The following is a 14447-nucleotide window of genomic DNA, read 5'->3' as shown; positions in this document are numbered from 1 at the left end:
CCACCTCAGGGTAAAGGAATGTGAAGATGAGCCCACTTCAGGATAAGGAAATGTGAAGATGAGCCCACCTCAGGGTAAGGGAATGTGAAGATGAGCCCACCTCAGGGTAAAGGAATGTGAAGATGAGCCCACTTCAGGGTAAGGGAATGTGAAGATGAGCCCACCTCAGGGTAAGGGAATGTGAAGATGAGCCCACCTCAGGGTAAGGGAATGTGAAGATGAGCCCACCTCAGGATAAGGAAATGTGAAGATGAGCCCACCTCAGGGTAAGGGAATGTGAAGATGAGCCCACCTCAGGGTAAGGGAATGTGAAGATGAGCCCACCTCAGAGTAAGGGAATGTGAAGATGAGCCCACCTCAGGATAAGGAAATGTGAAGATGAGCCCACCTCAGGGTAAGGGAATGTGAAGATGAGCCCACCTCAGGGTAAGGGAATGTGAAGATGAGCCCACCTCAGGGTAAAGGAATGTGAAGATGAGCCCACTTCAGGGTAAGGGAATGTGAAGATGAGCCCACCTCAGGGTAAAGGAATGTGAAGATGAGCCCACCTCAGGATAAGGAAATGTGAAGATGAGCCCACCTCAGGGTAAGGGAATGTGAAGATGAGCCCACCTCAGGGTAAGGGAATGTGAAGATGAGCCCACCTCAGGGTAAGGGAATGTGAAGATGAGCCCACCTCAGGGTAAGGGAATGTGAAGATGAGCCCACCTCAGGGTAAGGGAATGTGAAGATGAGCCCACCTCAGGGTAAGGGAATGTGAAGATGAGCCCACCTCAGGATAAGGAAATGTGAAGATGAGCCCACCTCAGGGTAAGGGAATGTGAAGATGAGCCCACCTCAGGGTAAGGGAATGTGAAGATGAGCCCACCTCAGGGTAAGGGAATGTGAAGATGAGCCCACCTCAGGGTAAGGGAATGTGAAGATGAGCCCACTTCAGGGTAAGGGAATGTGGAAAAAGAGAGGACCCAAACCATGTCTTCATCTGTTTTGTCCAGCAGTTTTATATTTGATTCCAGGAGTATGATCATGGTCTGGGTATATCCTTCTGCTGCAGCATGATGTAGACAGGTCCAACCTTTAGAATCACTGCAATGGCATACAGTAAACATTCATTACTACTGCAGCTGATTCAAAATGGAAAATCTAGTAAAAAGATAGACATTGGTTTCCACTGGTTTGGTAAATAATGGTTCACCTCACTCGGATTAACGTCGAGTTTGAGTGAGTGTGTGCGTAGGAGGTCTGAAATACTGTCAGTGGTGTAGTAATTAAGTAAAGTAATACTTGAAAGTACTACTTAAGTAGTGTTTTTGGGTATCTGTACTTTACCACTTTACTTTTACTTCAGTACATTCCTAAAGAAAATTATGTACTTTTTACTCCATACATTTTCCCTGACACCCAAAGTACTCGTTACATTTTGAATACTTAGCAAGACAGGAAAATTATCTAATTCACACACTTATCAAGAGAACATCCCTACTGCCTCTGATCTGGCAGACTCACTAAACACATGCTTTGAATGTAAATTATGTGTGAGTGTTGGATCATGCCCCTGTCTATACGTAAAATAAAGAAAGAAAGAAAATGATGCCATCTGATTTGTTTTATATAAGGAATAAAAAAATATTTATACTTTTACTTTTTATACTTAAGTATATTTTAGCAATTACATTTTCTTTTGACACTTAATTTTATTTAAAACCAAAGACTTTTGGACTTTTACTCAAGTAGTATTGTCACTTCCGCCCGAAGTCGGACTTCCGGCCGAAGTCGGTCCCTCTCCTTGTTCGGGCGGCGTTCGGCGGTCGATGTCAACGGCTTTCTAGCCACCGCCGATCCACTTTTCATTTTCCATTTGTTCTGTCTTTGTCTTTTCACACCTGGCTTCATTTAATCAATTACTTGTTTATTATTTAACCCCCTGTTCTACATGTTGTATTTGTGAGTGATTGTTTGTTGTATTGTGGCCCGTATTTGTGTGGCCGTGTATATTACGTGTTATGTTTGAATTTTTGAGTAATGTATTTTATTACTCATATCTGCTGTCCTGCGCCTGACTCATCTCACCAGCTACACACAGACACCTTTACAAGTATTTTACTGGGTGACTTTCCCTTTTACTTGAGTCATTTTCTATTAAGGTATCTTTACTTTTACTCAAGTATGAAAATGTTTCCACCACTGAGTACTGTACCTGTGGAACAGAGCTCCTTTCCGCAGCAGTAGCTCCAGCACTTTAATATGGCCGCCTCGGGATGCCAGGTGGAGGGGAGTCATCCCCCTCTCATCTCCCTCGTTCAGCAGCCTGGTGCAGGTCATCCACTCCAGGAGTCTGTGGCAGGTGTTTATCCTCCCATACCTGGAATAGAAAAGATTGATCATAAAAAGTAAGTTATCAAATACAACTAATGCTAAACTGAAAACCAGCCAAAATAGCAAACAGTGAAATTGTTCATGTTTTTGGGGTATAATTAGTCTATTGACAACTCAATGAGTCAATAATGTAGAGATTTATTCAGAATTATAAACTGGGTGGGTTGAGCCCTGAATGCTGATTGGCTGACAGCCGTGGTATATCAGACCTTATACACCGGGTATGACAAAACTTTTACTGCACTAATTACGTTGGTAAGCAGTTTATAATAGCAATAAGGCACCTCGGGGGTAAGTGATATATGGCCCAATATACCACGGCTACGGGCTGTGTCCGCATTGCGTCATGCCTAAGAACAGCCCTTAGCCGTGGTATATTGGCCATATACCATGTCTTACTCCTTAAGTAACTCACTCGGCTGCGTAATGCAGTGCAGATTTCTTCTTCTTAGATTTCTGGTCTAGTGAGGCGTTGAGTCCGAGCATGTTCGTCACTGACTCTGGGATTCCCAGTCTGCAGGCGTAATGCAGGGGAGTACAACCCTCATAGTCCTCCGCACCCAGGAGCTCTCTCACATTGCTGCACTGTGTGGCAAGAGACAATATGATAACATTGGGGTCTCAAGAGTCAAACTAAGTGTTTACTGCCAACTTTATTCAAAATGATTGTTCATGTCAATCCTACTGAGACAGTCACAAGAAGATATATGGTTTTAATAATGAACCTTGCTGAATACAGAGGCTAACACTTATGACCCTGTGATCCTTCTTCGTGTGTTGGATTTGCTTCAAGTTCTCTACGCTAGGTGGCAGTAATGCACTACGTGTTTGTTCTAACAAGATCCCCACTAAAGCTCATTAAAACATACTGTATGAGCTCATTGCAATATTTAGAACTTGCCTTAAAATTGCCTTAAAATGTTGCCTTAAAATTTTAACATGGATCTCAGTGTCATTTTGGAAGCTTCATCATTGCTATTGAAACTTCTAGCAGGTACGTTCATTACATAATATTACCTGTAAGACTTCTGGAGGAAGGTTTTTCAGACCTTTAGGCTGCAAGATGGCAAGGTGAAGGAAATTGCAGTCATATTTGTCTTTTATTTTTAAATTAGCCCCTAAAATAGGAGAGGATGAACAGGATCATGACAAACCATACAATAGCATAAACTACATGTGAGACATATGCTTCTCTTTGAGAAACTTACCATGTGTAAGAAGAAGGCCCACTGTTTTCCATGCACTACAGCTTGTTGCCAGAAGCAGTGGCGTATGACCCTTACAGTCAATGGAATTAATGTCTGCACCCTGTCAAAGAATAAATATTAATATGATTAGATCGTGAAACACTGGAAATATTGATATTTTTCTCTTGGTTATTTTCATGTTTTGTGTTCACCTTTGAAATGAGGTATTCAGCCAATCCAACATGGTCAAATATTGTTGCTCTGTTGGTGAAAAATATGATAAAAGAGTAAGAGAGTAAGATATCATTTTTACCTAAACGTCTTGTCCAATGAAAATGCATACAGTATACAGTGTACTACTTATGCAGTGGAGTTTGGCTAGCTCCATCTGGGATATTGATGACATCACAGACTCTATCATATGCCGATAGCATGAGTTTGACGGCCTCGGATGCTCCCTGGGTGCAGGCAAAGTGGAGGGCTGTGGATTTGTCACACTGTAAAGAGAAGCACAAAGACATGACAGAGGTCACAATGACCAGTTTGAAATGATGTCAGGATATTACAGACACTGGTCCGTTCCCCTTGATTAGATTTAGAGTGGATTTGGTTATCTTCCAATGTCTCTTGGGTGTAACATGAACTGACAATGTACCCATTATGGGTGGATGCATAACTCATTGTTGCTTTACTGTAACACATTGTAAAAACCTCAGGTCTAAGAACCTTTCAAATGAATGCCTGTAACGGGAACTGTTTTATATTAGAAGTAAAGGATCATTAAGGTTCATAATTGGTCTTTCCTATTACTCAGAAGCCTTCTAAATATATGTGCTTTTGTCTATGGTTCTGAGAAAGAACCAACGTTATTTTTGTGTTAGATTTTGAAATCCATATACGTGAATATACGGTATATGATATTTGTAGGTGCAGTTTGGATGATTATTTACATATCCACAGAAAAAGCTTCTTAGCGTCATCATCACCAGCTGACATACCTGTTGTTGATCGATTTTTGCTCCCTGTTCTATGCAGAGTTTGATGGCCTCCAGGTTTCCTCCATGGATGGCCAGATGAAGAGGAGTGCTGAATGATTTGTCCACGTAGTTGATGTGCGTTTCAGCTGAGAAACCCATCTCCTCACCTTCAGCAGAGGAAATGAGTGAGTTAGAATTATCTGCTGGATATTGTTTGAGTACCAAAATGAGTATTTGATTACTGTAATAGGAAATCAAATGTTTCTTATTTACTTACCTTTCTGAAGAACCACCAGCATTGATTTCTTAGCCCCTGCAAACGCTGCTGCGTGAATGGGATAATGCCCCCGCTTGTTCTGTTGACATAGTCTGGCTCTGTATTTCAACTGACAACAGCAGGTGAAATTAGTGTAGTTACATAACAGAAACCTCATAGGACATCACTAACGATCAATGAATCACACACGTCTCCTTGTTCAAACATACAAGAACACACAATTTGACAATTATACAGTGGCCATATAATTAATATTCACACACAAGTAGACGCACAGCTTCATGGTTATCAACCGAGCAGGCCAACATTAGAGGTGTGTTCCCCTGGTCTCCCATCAGGTTGGCATCCGTGTTGCTGTGAGACAGTAACAGCTGTGGAAAAACATAATTATTTATAATATCATATCATACTGAATGATATCATATCTTATTATATCATCATATAATATCGTAGTATATTATATAATATAAACTCAGCAAAAAAAAAGAAACGTCCCTTTTTCAGGACCCTGTCTTTCAAAGATAATTCGTAAAAATCCAAATTACTTCACAGATCTTCATTGTAAAGGGTTTAAACACTGTTTCCCATGTTTGCTCAATGAACCATAAACGATTAATGAACATGCACCTGTGGAACGGTCGTTAAGACACTAACAGCTTCCCGACAGCGCTACAGGTAGACAGGATGGACAGCTGATCGTCCTCGCAGTGGCAGACCACGTGTAACAACACCTGCACAGGATCGGCACATCCGAACATCACACCTGCGGGACAGGTACAGGATGGCAACAACAACTGCCCGAGTTACACCAGGAACGCACTGTGCATCAGTGCTCAGACTGTCCGCAATAGGCTGAGAGGCTGGACTGAGGCTGGACTTGTAGGCCTGTTGTAAGGCAGGTCCTCACCAGACATCACCGGCACCAACGTCGCCTATAGGCACAAACCCACCGTCGCTGGACCAGACAGGACTGGCAAAAAGTGCTCTTCACTGATGAGTTGCGGTTTTGTCTCACCAGGGGTGTTGGTCGGATTCGCGTTTATCGTCGAAGGAATGAGCATTACACCGAGGCCTGTACTCTGGAGCGGGATCAATTTGGAGGTGGAGGGTCTGTCATGGTCTGGGGCGGTGTGTCACAGCATCATCGGACTGAGCTTGTTGTCATTGCAGGCAATCTCAACACTGTGCGTTTTAGGGAAAACATCCTCCTCCCTCAAGTGGTACCCTTCCTGCAGGCTCACCCTGACATGACCCTCCAGCATGACAATGCCACCGCCATACTGCTCGTTCTGTGCGTGATTTCCTGCAAGACAGGAATGTCAGTGTTCTGCCATGGCCAGCGAAGAGCCCGGATCTCAATCCCATTGAGCACGTCTGGGACCTGTTGGATCGGAGGGTGAGGGCTTGGGCCATTCCCCCCAGAAATGTCCGGGAACTTGCAGGTGCCTTGGTGGAAGAGTGGGGTAACATCTCACAGCAAGAACTGGCAAATCTGGTGCAGCCCATGAAGAGGAGATGCACTGCAGTAGTTAACGCAGCTGGTGGCCACACCAGATACTGCCTGTTACTTTTGATTTTGACTCCCCCCTTTGTTCGGGGACACATTAGTACATTTCTGTTAGTCGCATGCATGTGGAACTTGTTCAGTTTAAGTCTTAGTTGTTGATTCTTATGTTCATAGAAATATTTACACATGTTAAGTTTGCTGGAAATAAATGCAGTTGACAGTGAGAGGATGTTTCTTTTTTTGCTGAGTTTATGTTATTAGACTGAATGAATAATAGTACATGGAGGTGCACTAGCTAGAAGTGTATAAGTATAATAGAGGTGTATTAGACCAGGGTTTCTTCAACTTAGTCCTGGGAGCACGTTTTGCGAGATAGAGACGACAGACCGCAACCAACCAAGCCGACTCGCGCTAAAGCAAACTAATAGCTGCCATAGCTAGGTTCTGTATCGTGGAGCTCCGCCCCATAGGGGAGCTCTGCTTCTAGTGGTTTACCCCGCTGCCTAGGCAGCGAATAGCCTGAAAGAAAAATATGCACACACCTGCAGCCAATGGGAGTACAGGTGTCCCTATAGAAGGGGATGCTTCCCCTCAATCAGCCTCCCATTAACTTCAGTGACTGGACTGGACTGACTGGCCAATTAGAGAAGAGAGAAGATAAGTCTCAGGACGAACCCGCCGTCTATCTCCAAGTCTCGACGTTGTTCTTATAAAATGAGCACGTTTTTTCCACCCAATCCAAAAGTTATTTTAAGAGCTCAGTGTCGCTGCTCCACCATGGCGTGGACTCACATGACCTATGTTTCGTGTGCTTACGATCACAGCACACTAGGATATAGCTTCTGTAACCGATCCCCCGGAATGCCTTGGCTGCGCCCTCCTTTCATTAAAGGCGAGGAAGCAGCGGTGGGCATTTTTCAGGGAGGATATCCCTCTAGAAGACGCCATGTCTGTGCTAGCCTCAGGTTCATATGATGATGCCACTTCTAGAGAAGACGAGGATATTGGGAAGTTTGTGGATTTTTCTCCGGAACAATCCACTCCACTGACTGAGGTTGAACCCCCCCCCCCCCCCCCCCCCATGGAGAGTGAGAGATTTTTCACATCCTTGGACGAGGAAGAGACAGGCTCTGAGTTCTCAGCAGTCCCCTTCTACGCAAAACGGCCTCTCTGCCCTCTGATTTTTCGGCTGCGAGCCGGCTGTATATCACGCTGCCCCCCATTCCCTCCAACCCGGAAGTGGATATGATGGTGAACGGCCCATACTCTAGACCAAGAAAGGCGGCTCTGCCGTTGGCACCAGCCATGCCCTCGCTCGGTAAGTATGTGGAGGATGAATGGGGGTAGCCTTAAACGGCCAGAGAGCCGGCAAAGGCGTATACCCCATTCAGCAGAGTGGACGACAGACGGCCCCAGGAGATCCCCAGGTTCGCGGACGCCTTGGCTGCATACCTCGTCCCGGGTTCGAGCTCCTGTCCGTCATCCAGAAAACCCACTCTACCTACGACCAAGGACAGGCTCACAGCTCAGCTGATAGAGAAGTCCTTTGCTCTGGGTGTCCGGGCTGTAGCAGCAGCAAATAATATTGTCCTCCTAGCAGCCTCTCTTTCTCTTTCCTCTCTTTAGGACTGAGCTGTCGGGAGAGGAGATAGAGGAGGCGTCGAGGATTTCCGGCGCCATACTCCATCTCACACAGGCGTCGGCTGTGTGCGCGGGGAGGTCCATGGCCACTTCGGTGGTCGCGGATTGACACCTCTGACTGTCTTTGATGGCCAAGAAGGAGACCTATAAAGCCGCACTTAAACGCCCCCATCTCTGACAGTGGTCTCTTTGGAGCCACCGTCAAAAATGACGGAGCGTTTTGGGAAGGAGCGTTTTGGGAAGCTGGAGGAGGAGAGGAAGCAGCTATCTAGGCAACTGCCTTTAGCAGGAAGGGCTAGAGCATCTTACAGAGAGCCTACCAGCTTCACCGTCTCTAGTAGACCTGGGTCCGCTCCACCGGCGAGAGAGGTGGTCGTGACGTCACCCTGGCGACACCCTAGGGCCGGCCAGAAGAGACGGCGGCTCCAAAGAGACCACTGTCAGAGATGGGGGCGTTTAAGTGCGGCTTTATAGGTCTCCTTCTTGGCCATCAAAGACAGTCAGAGGTGTCAATCCGCGACCACCGAAGTGGCCATGGACCTCCCCGCGCACACAGCCGACGCCTGTGTGAGATGGAGTATGGCGCCGGAAATCCTCGACGCCTCCTCTATCTCCTCTCCCGACAGCTCAGTCCTACCATGACGGGACGAGGGGGAGAGGACGGGAGAGAGCGTAGCGCCTTGTCCGACGGTGCCCACTGTTCCCCCCCACCCAAAGGGATGGATGGAGGAGCCAACGTGTTGTTTGTTGAAGAAAGGAATGTGTTCCAATTGACTTTGTCACAAGAGAACCTCTTTCCATAACAAACCCGAGACCGTTCAGGTTCCCTCTCTCTCCCTCTCACCACTTTGAGTGCAGCCCAGCCCACCACGAGTGCGTAGCTGAGCACACACATGAGGACGTTGTGAGTGGGAATGACATGAGGGCAGCAAAGCGGACGCGCTTGACGAGCCGCCATGCTATACCTCATAAAAACCCTACACCACAGACTCCTAGGAGTAATGTGGCTCAAGGTTTAAAGAACAGCCTGCGTACACAACCCCATGTTGGGTCGATGACGCAATCGCTGTTGGGAGACGACGCACTAACTCAGGCAAGCGCCTCAGTTAGTGCAGTTCAGACCCATGCTGCGTTTACGGAGGGCTGGAACCACAAGGTTACGAGTATAACCAACGTGTCGTCGCTCCCGTTTCTCACAGAACGTGTTAATATTTCCTCCCCCTTCGAGGGAGGCCCACCCTGGGCTGTGCCACCACTTCAATGTCGGGGGACAGCGGCGGCATGGGCCATAGAGAAATACAGGTCCTTCCTACTGAGATTCGCGCTCTCCTGCTCTCAGTGTTGGGGCGGAGTGATGAGGGAAATAGTACTGTAACTAGTATTACTTTACCATTAGACCGGTCACAAATTTTGATAGAATATTGAGGTATCATCTATCTGCTGAGACAGATTAGTATGGTCGATATTCTGTTATCTGCCCTTAAATCATTAGCTTTGGCCTATGGATTGAGTGTTGCGGGTTACGCTGAGGAATCAGTGAGTATGTCTTCCAAATTGGTTCAGCCTGTACTCAGCATTGCTGATGGGAGGACTAGAACTAAGGGGAGAAATGCAGGACCAATGGACGTGGTCCCATCAGGTCCGGTTTTTCTATTAGAATGACTACATGGCATGAGGGTGTGGTCCATTAGAGTCATGTATTCTAACCTGCCCACAAGTCTATGACTGTGTTTGGGTGGAAGGATGAGGGATATAGCTTCTGTAACTGGTATTACAGTACTATCAGTCCAATATTTTAATATTGACAGAATATTGAAGTATAATGTATCTGTTTGTATAGATTAGTATTGCTCATATTCTGTTTTATCTGCCCACTAGACATTGGCGATGCCTCTAGACTGAGTAGGGTGGATTGGACCGAGGACGTAATATATTGTGACACAGTGTGTTACAGTACTGCAGGATTTGGTCGCAGCCATGGCTGAGCCCGACCTTTTCATTAAGTGGGATGTGTTTGGCTCGGCAGGGAGTACATTTTGGAGCGTCGCGCTCCGCCTTAAACCACTAGCTCCCCTATGGGGCGGAGCTCCACGATATAGTTACCAGAGTATCACGACTTCGACCGAGGCAGGCTCTCCTTCCCGTTCGGGTGGCGTTCGGCGGTCGTCGTCACCGGCCTATTAGCTGCCACTGATCCTTTCTCCCCCTCCCTATGTGTTTATTGGGTGCACCTGTTTTGTATGAGGGTGTAATTAGTTGGGCTTATTTAGTCAGCCGGCCCGCACGTTTCTTTGTGCGGGATTGTTTGTATGTAAGTGTGGTGTTGGTTTTCGTGCTTCACGTTATTCTGGACTGTGTTCATTTTCCCCCGTGTCTGGGGTAGTTTATAGTGGACTCCCAGTGTGTTAGTAGGGTGGCCTATTTTGTTACGTGTTCATTAAAGAACATTTGTAATTGCACTTGCTGCTCCTGCGCTTTTCCTTCACACTCCGACACCCAGGCCTTACACAGAGTTGTAACTCCAGTTCTATGAGTGGAGCGGAGCCCCATAGGTCTTAAGGCCCTGTTGACCCCCAGTCTACAGGTGGATCAGTGAAAACCTCTAGTTGCAACAGAATACCATCATGGATACCATTTTTATGCCTGAATCCAGTATGAAGTTAGAGGTGGTTTCACGAGCCATAGCTCGCTAGCATTAGCACAATGACTCGAAGTCTACAGGAACAATTACCATGCTAGCTGTTCCTGTTCATCAGACTCTGGGGAAGTAGATAAATGGCTTCATTGCTAAAATGTCTGAACTTAGATAGAGGAAGTTACAGTCATTTGAGCGAATTTGAGCAGAGAAACAGAGCATTACCTCTGCAAAATGTATAGAAATGCAGGAAATAAGCTTGAAAACGGCAAAATTGTCTCTCAGCTCCATGCCAAAAAATGTACAATTGCTGGAAATTAGCTTCAAAACTTTAGAATTCTCTCAGCTCAATGGAAAAAATTGCAGAATATTTGCTTTACAACAGCAACATTTTCTCTATGACACCAAGATATCTTTCTAGCTAATTGACTATGTTAGAGTCTATACTTCCTCTTCCAATGAACTGTGGGGAGGTCTATATAATGAAACTGTCCACCAAATCTATTACATTTCAAATGTTGATTACTTGTACTTGCTATTATCATTCACCTGATGATAAGACAAGACGTTACTTTTTTTGTTTGTTCACCTATGATGGGGCAGGGGTCCTTGGGCAAGAAACATGTGAAAACCCCTGTACTAGAGTAGAGCTGAATGGGGGGTCAGGTAGGGGACGAACCTCAACGAGAGGGTTGTGTCCGAGGCTGACAGCCAGGTGTAGGGGAGACATGAGGCGGAGGTTGAGGATGTTTGAGTCTGCCCCCAGGTCCAGCAGGCAAGCACAGCTCTCTCTCTGGGTCCTCTGCACAGCCCAGTGCAATGGAGTGTTGCCCTCCTCATCACTGGCATTCAGTTCTTCACAAAGGTCACAGATAGAGATTTTTGTTTTCTCAATACATTTAAATATATACATCAATATCACATGACTGATGAAATAAAAAAAATACGATTTTGGCGACAATATAAAATGGCAAACAATAACGATGTTTCAAGGAAGATATTTACCACAGCATACAGTAAATAAATACCTAAGTAAATACGTCTTACCTTCTGGACCAGTCAACTGCACAATGAGCTGTATGGTGCTGATGTGCCCGTATGAGGTGGCGTAATGCAGAGGGCTGGCATTGGCTTGGTCACGGACTCCCAGCAGGGCTGAGTGCTTTCCCAACGCTACAGAGTCACCTTGCAGAGCCCACTATTATCATAGTGTGGAAAGACCATATCAATCCTGTATTATGATCTGGTTTACAGTAACACATCTGTTCAAAAGACTATTATACACACTGGATTCTGTTACTGTTCAGTTGACAATTAATTTAAACATCTTAACTAAAACTAGAGAAAAAAATGCCAAAGACTCCAGCCACCCAAGCCATAGACTGTTCACTCTGCTACCGTCTGGCAAACGGTACCGGAGCATCGGCTCTCGGACCAACAGGCTCTGAGACAGCTTCTACCCCCAAGCCATACGACTGTTAAATAGCCAGACTGCTAATAGTAAATGAATGGTACTCAAACTATTTGCACTGACCCTCACTAGACTATATACATGTATACACCATATACACCCTACATTGACACTCCAACACATAACTCTCACACATTCACATACACTACATAGGCACACACACACATAACACACACACGCATATCGACACCACACAAACACACATACATACCCTTTACACACACAAGCACACATACACACACACTTTTACACTCATCATTTGCTGCTGCTACTCAGTTCTTTATTTTACTTATTATTATCAATTCTGATGCCCAGTCACTATACCTGCCTTCATTGAGATTTCTTTTGTCACTGGCCGACACACATACCCCATAATGTCAAAGCGGACTTATGATTTTAACATTTTTTACAAATTAATAAAAAATGAAAAGCTGAAACGTATTCAACCACTTTGTTATTGCAAGCCCAAATAAGTTCATGAGTAAAAATTTGCCAAACATGAATCCTGTTTGCAACAAGGCACTAAAGTAATACTGCAAAAAATGTGTCAAAGCAATTTACTTTTTGTCCTGAATACAGTGTTATGTTTGGTGCAAATGCAATACAACACATTACTGAGTACCACTCTATATTTTCAAGCGTAGTGGTGGCTGCATCATGTTATGTGTATGCTTCTAATTGTTAAGGACTGGGGAGTTTTTCAAGATTAAAAGAAATGGGATGGAGCTAAGCATAGGCAAAATCCTAGAGGAAAACCTGGTTCAGGCTGCTTTCCACCAGACACTGGGAGATTAATTCACCTTTGAGCAGGACAATAACCTGAAACACAAGGCCAAATCTACACTGGAGTTGCTTACCAAGAAGACAGTGACTGTTCCTGAGTGGCCAAATTACAGTTACATTTTTAAAAAACAATGTATGGGCATCCAGGGCACATGCCCATTCATTTTATTTTAATGTTTGAGCAGAGGAAGACAACATTAGCCATGGCAAAATGCATAGAATTGCAGGAAATGTGCTTTAATACTGCCAAATTGTCTCTCAGATCCATGCCAAAACATGTACAATTGCTGGAAATTGGATTCAAAACTAAAAAATTCTCTCAACTCAAATGGAAAAATGTGTAGAATTGAAGAAAATTAGCTTTACAACAGCAACATTTTCTCTACGCCGCCTAGATATCTTTCTAGCTAATAGACCATGTTAGAGTTAAGATTTCCTCTTCCAATGAACTGTGGGGAGGTCAATATAATAACACTGTCTACCAAATCTATTCATTTTCAAATGTTGATTACTTCTACTTGCTATTATCCTTCACCTGATGATAAGACAAGACATACATATTTTTTTATGAATTCTCCTTTCAGCAGGACAATAACCTAAAACACAAGGCCAAATCTACACTAGAGTCTCTTGCCAAGAAGACAGTGACTGTTCCTGAGTGGCCAAATTACAGTTTTGACTTAAATCAGATTGAAAATCTATGGCAAGACCTGAAAATGGTTGTCTAGCAATGATCAACAAACAATTTGACAGAGCTTGAAGAATTTTGAAAAGAATAATGGGCAAATCTTGCGCAATCCCAGTGTGGAAAGCTCTTAGAGACTTACCCAGAAAGACTCACAGCTGTAATCGCTGCCAAAGGTGCTTCTACAAAGTATTGGGTGTCAATACTTATGTAAATGCTATATTTATGTATTTCACTTTCAATAAATTTGCAAAAATTTCTAAAAACATGTTTTCATTTTGTCATTATGGGGTATTGTGTGTAGATGAGTGAGAGATAAAATATATTTTAACCATTTTGAATTCAGGCTGTAACACAACAACTGAGGAATAAGTCAAGGGGTATGAATACTTTCTGAAGCCACTGTAGCTCTATTTTTGGGTATTTGATTTTATTCCTCTTGTGTTGCTATTTTTATTTGTATTATTATTTTTAAACTCTCCATCATTGGGAAGGACTCGTAAGCAAGAATTTCACGGTAAACTCTATACCAGTTGTATTCGGCGCTTGTGACAAATACAATGTGATTTGGTTTAGACCAATGTATTTTTTACTAATCACAAAATCATATTAAAATAGTTTATCAGATTTGCTAATAATAATTAAGGATTGAGAAGTAAAAAACTGTACATGCAATAATAACATTAAAAAAGGAATTGAATATCTGCAAGATCTGTTTTCCACGTGACTTACCTCAAATATGTTGGCAGAAATCTCTGTAGCAGGATCTCCATGAATCACAGACTGTTGGTAGGTCTTGTTCTGCATCAGGTCGGTCTTTGAAGAGCTCATCAGGCTTTTCTGTTCATGTCGACATTTCCACAAGGACTTGAAAGTTTCATGTCGTTTGGTTTGTGACAGAATGTGTA

General features: G+C 44.2%; 1 protein-coding gene across 1 annotated transcript in view; it reads right to left on the bottom strand.

Moving 5' to 3' along the window:
- LOC129814062 (transient receptor potential cation channel subfamily A member 1-like) overlaps nucleotides 1–14447 on the bottom strand; it is a 25380-nt gene extending 10933 nt beyond the window's left edge. The window contains exons 1-13 of the mRNA XM_055866835.1: nucleotides 14272–14447; nucleotides 11648–11798; nucleotides 11280–11455; nucleotides 5081–5188; nucleotides 4818–4926; nucleotides 4562–4707; nucleotides 3924–4060; nucleotides 3776–3824; nucleotides 3585–3684; nucleotides 3394–3494; nucleotides 2792–2961; nucleotides 2198–2362; nucleotides 972–1086 (exon numbers count right to left, since the gene is read on the bottom strand). Of these exons, the coding sequence (XP_055722810.1) occupies nucleotides 972–1086; nucleotides 2198–2362; nucleotides 2792–2961; nucleotides 3394–3494; nucleotides 3585–3684; nucleotides 3776–3824; nucleotides 3924–4060; nucleotides 4562–4707; nucleotides 4818–4926; nucleotides 5081–5188; nucleotides 11280–11455; nucleotides 11648–11798; nucleotides 14272–14370 (1626 nt within the window). The 5' untranslated portion in view covers nucleotides 14371–14447. The remainder of the gene's footprint in view (nucleotides 1–971; nucleotides 1087–2197; nucleotides 2363–2791; nucleotides 2962–3393; nucleotides 3495–3584; nucleotides 3685–3775; nucleotides 3825–3923; nucleotides 4061–4561; nucleotides 4708–4817; nucleotides 4927–5080; nucleotides 5189–11279; nucleotides 11456–11647; nucleotides 11799–14271) is intronic.

The sequence above is a fragment of the Salvelinus fontinalis genome, chromosome 17, assembly GCF_029448725.1.
Source record: "Salvelinus fontinalis isolate EN_2023a chromosome 17, ASM2944872v1, whole genome shotgun sequence".
NCBI lineage: Eukaryota > Metazoa > Chordata > Actinopteri > Salmoniformes > Salmonidae > Salvelinus > Salvelinus fontinalis.
Note: the sequence above shows the minus strand (reverse complement) of the source record. Positions and strands in the feature narration are given on the sequence as shown.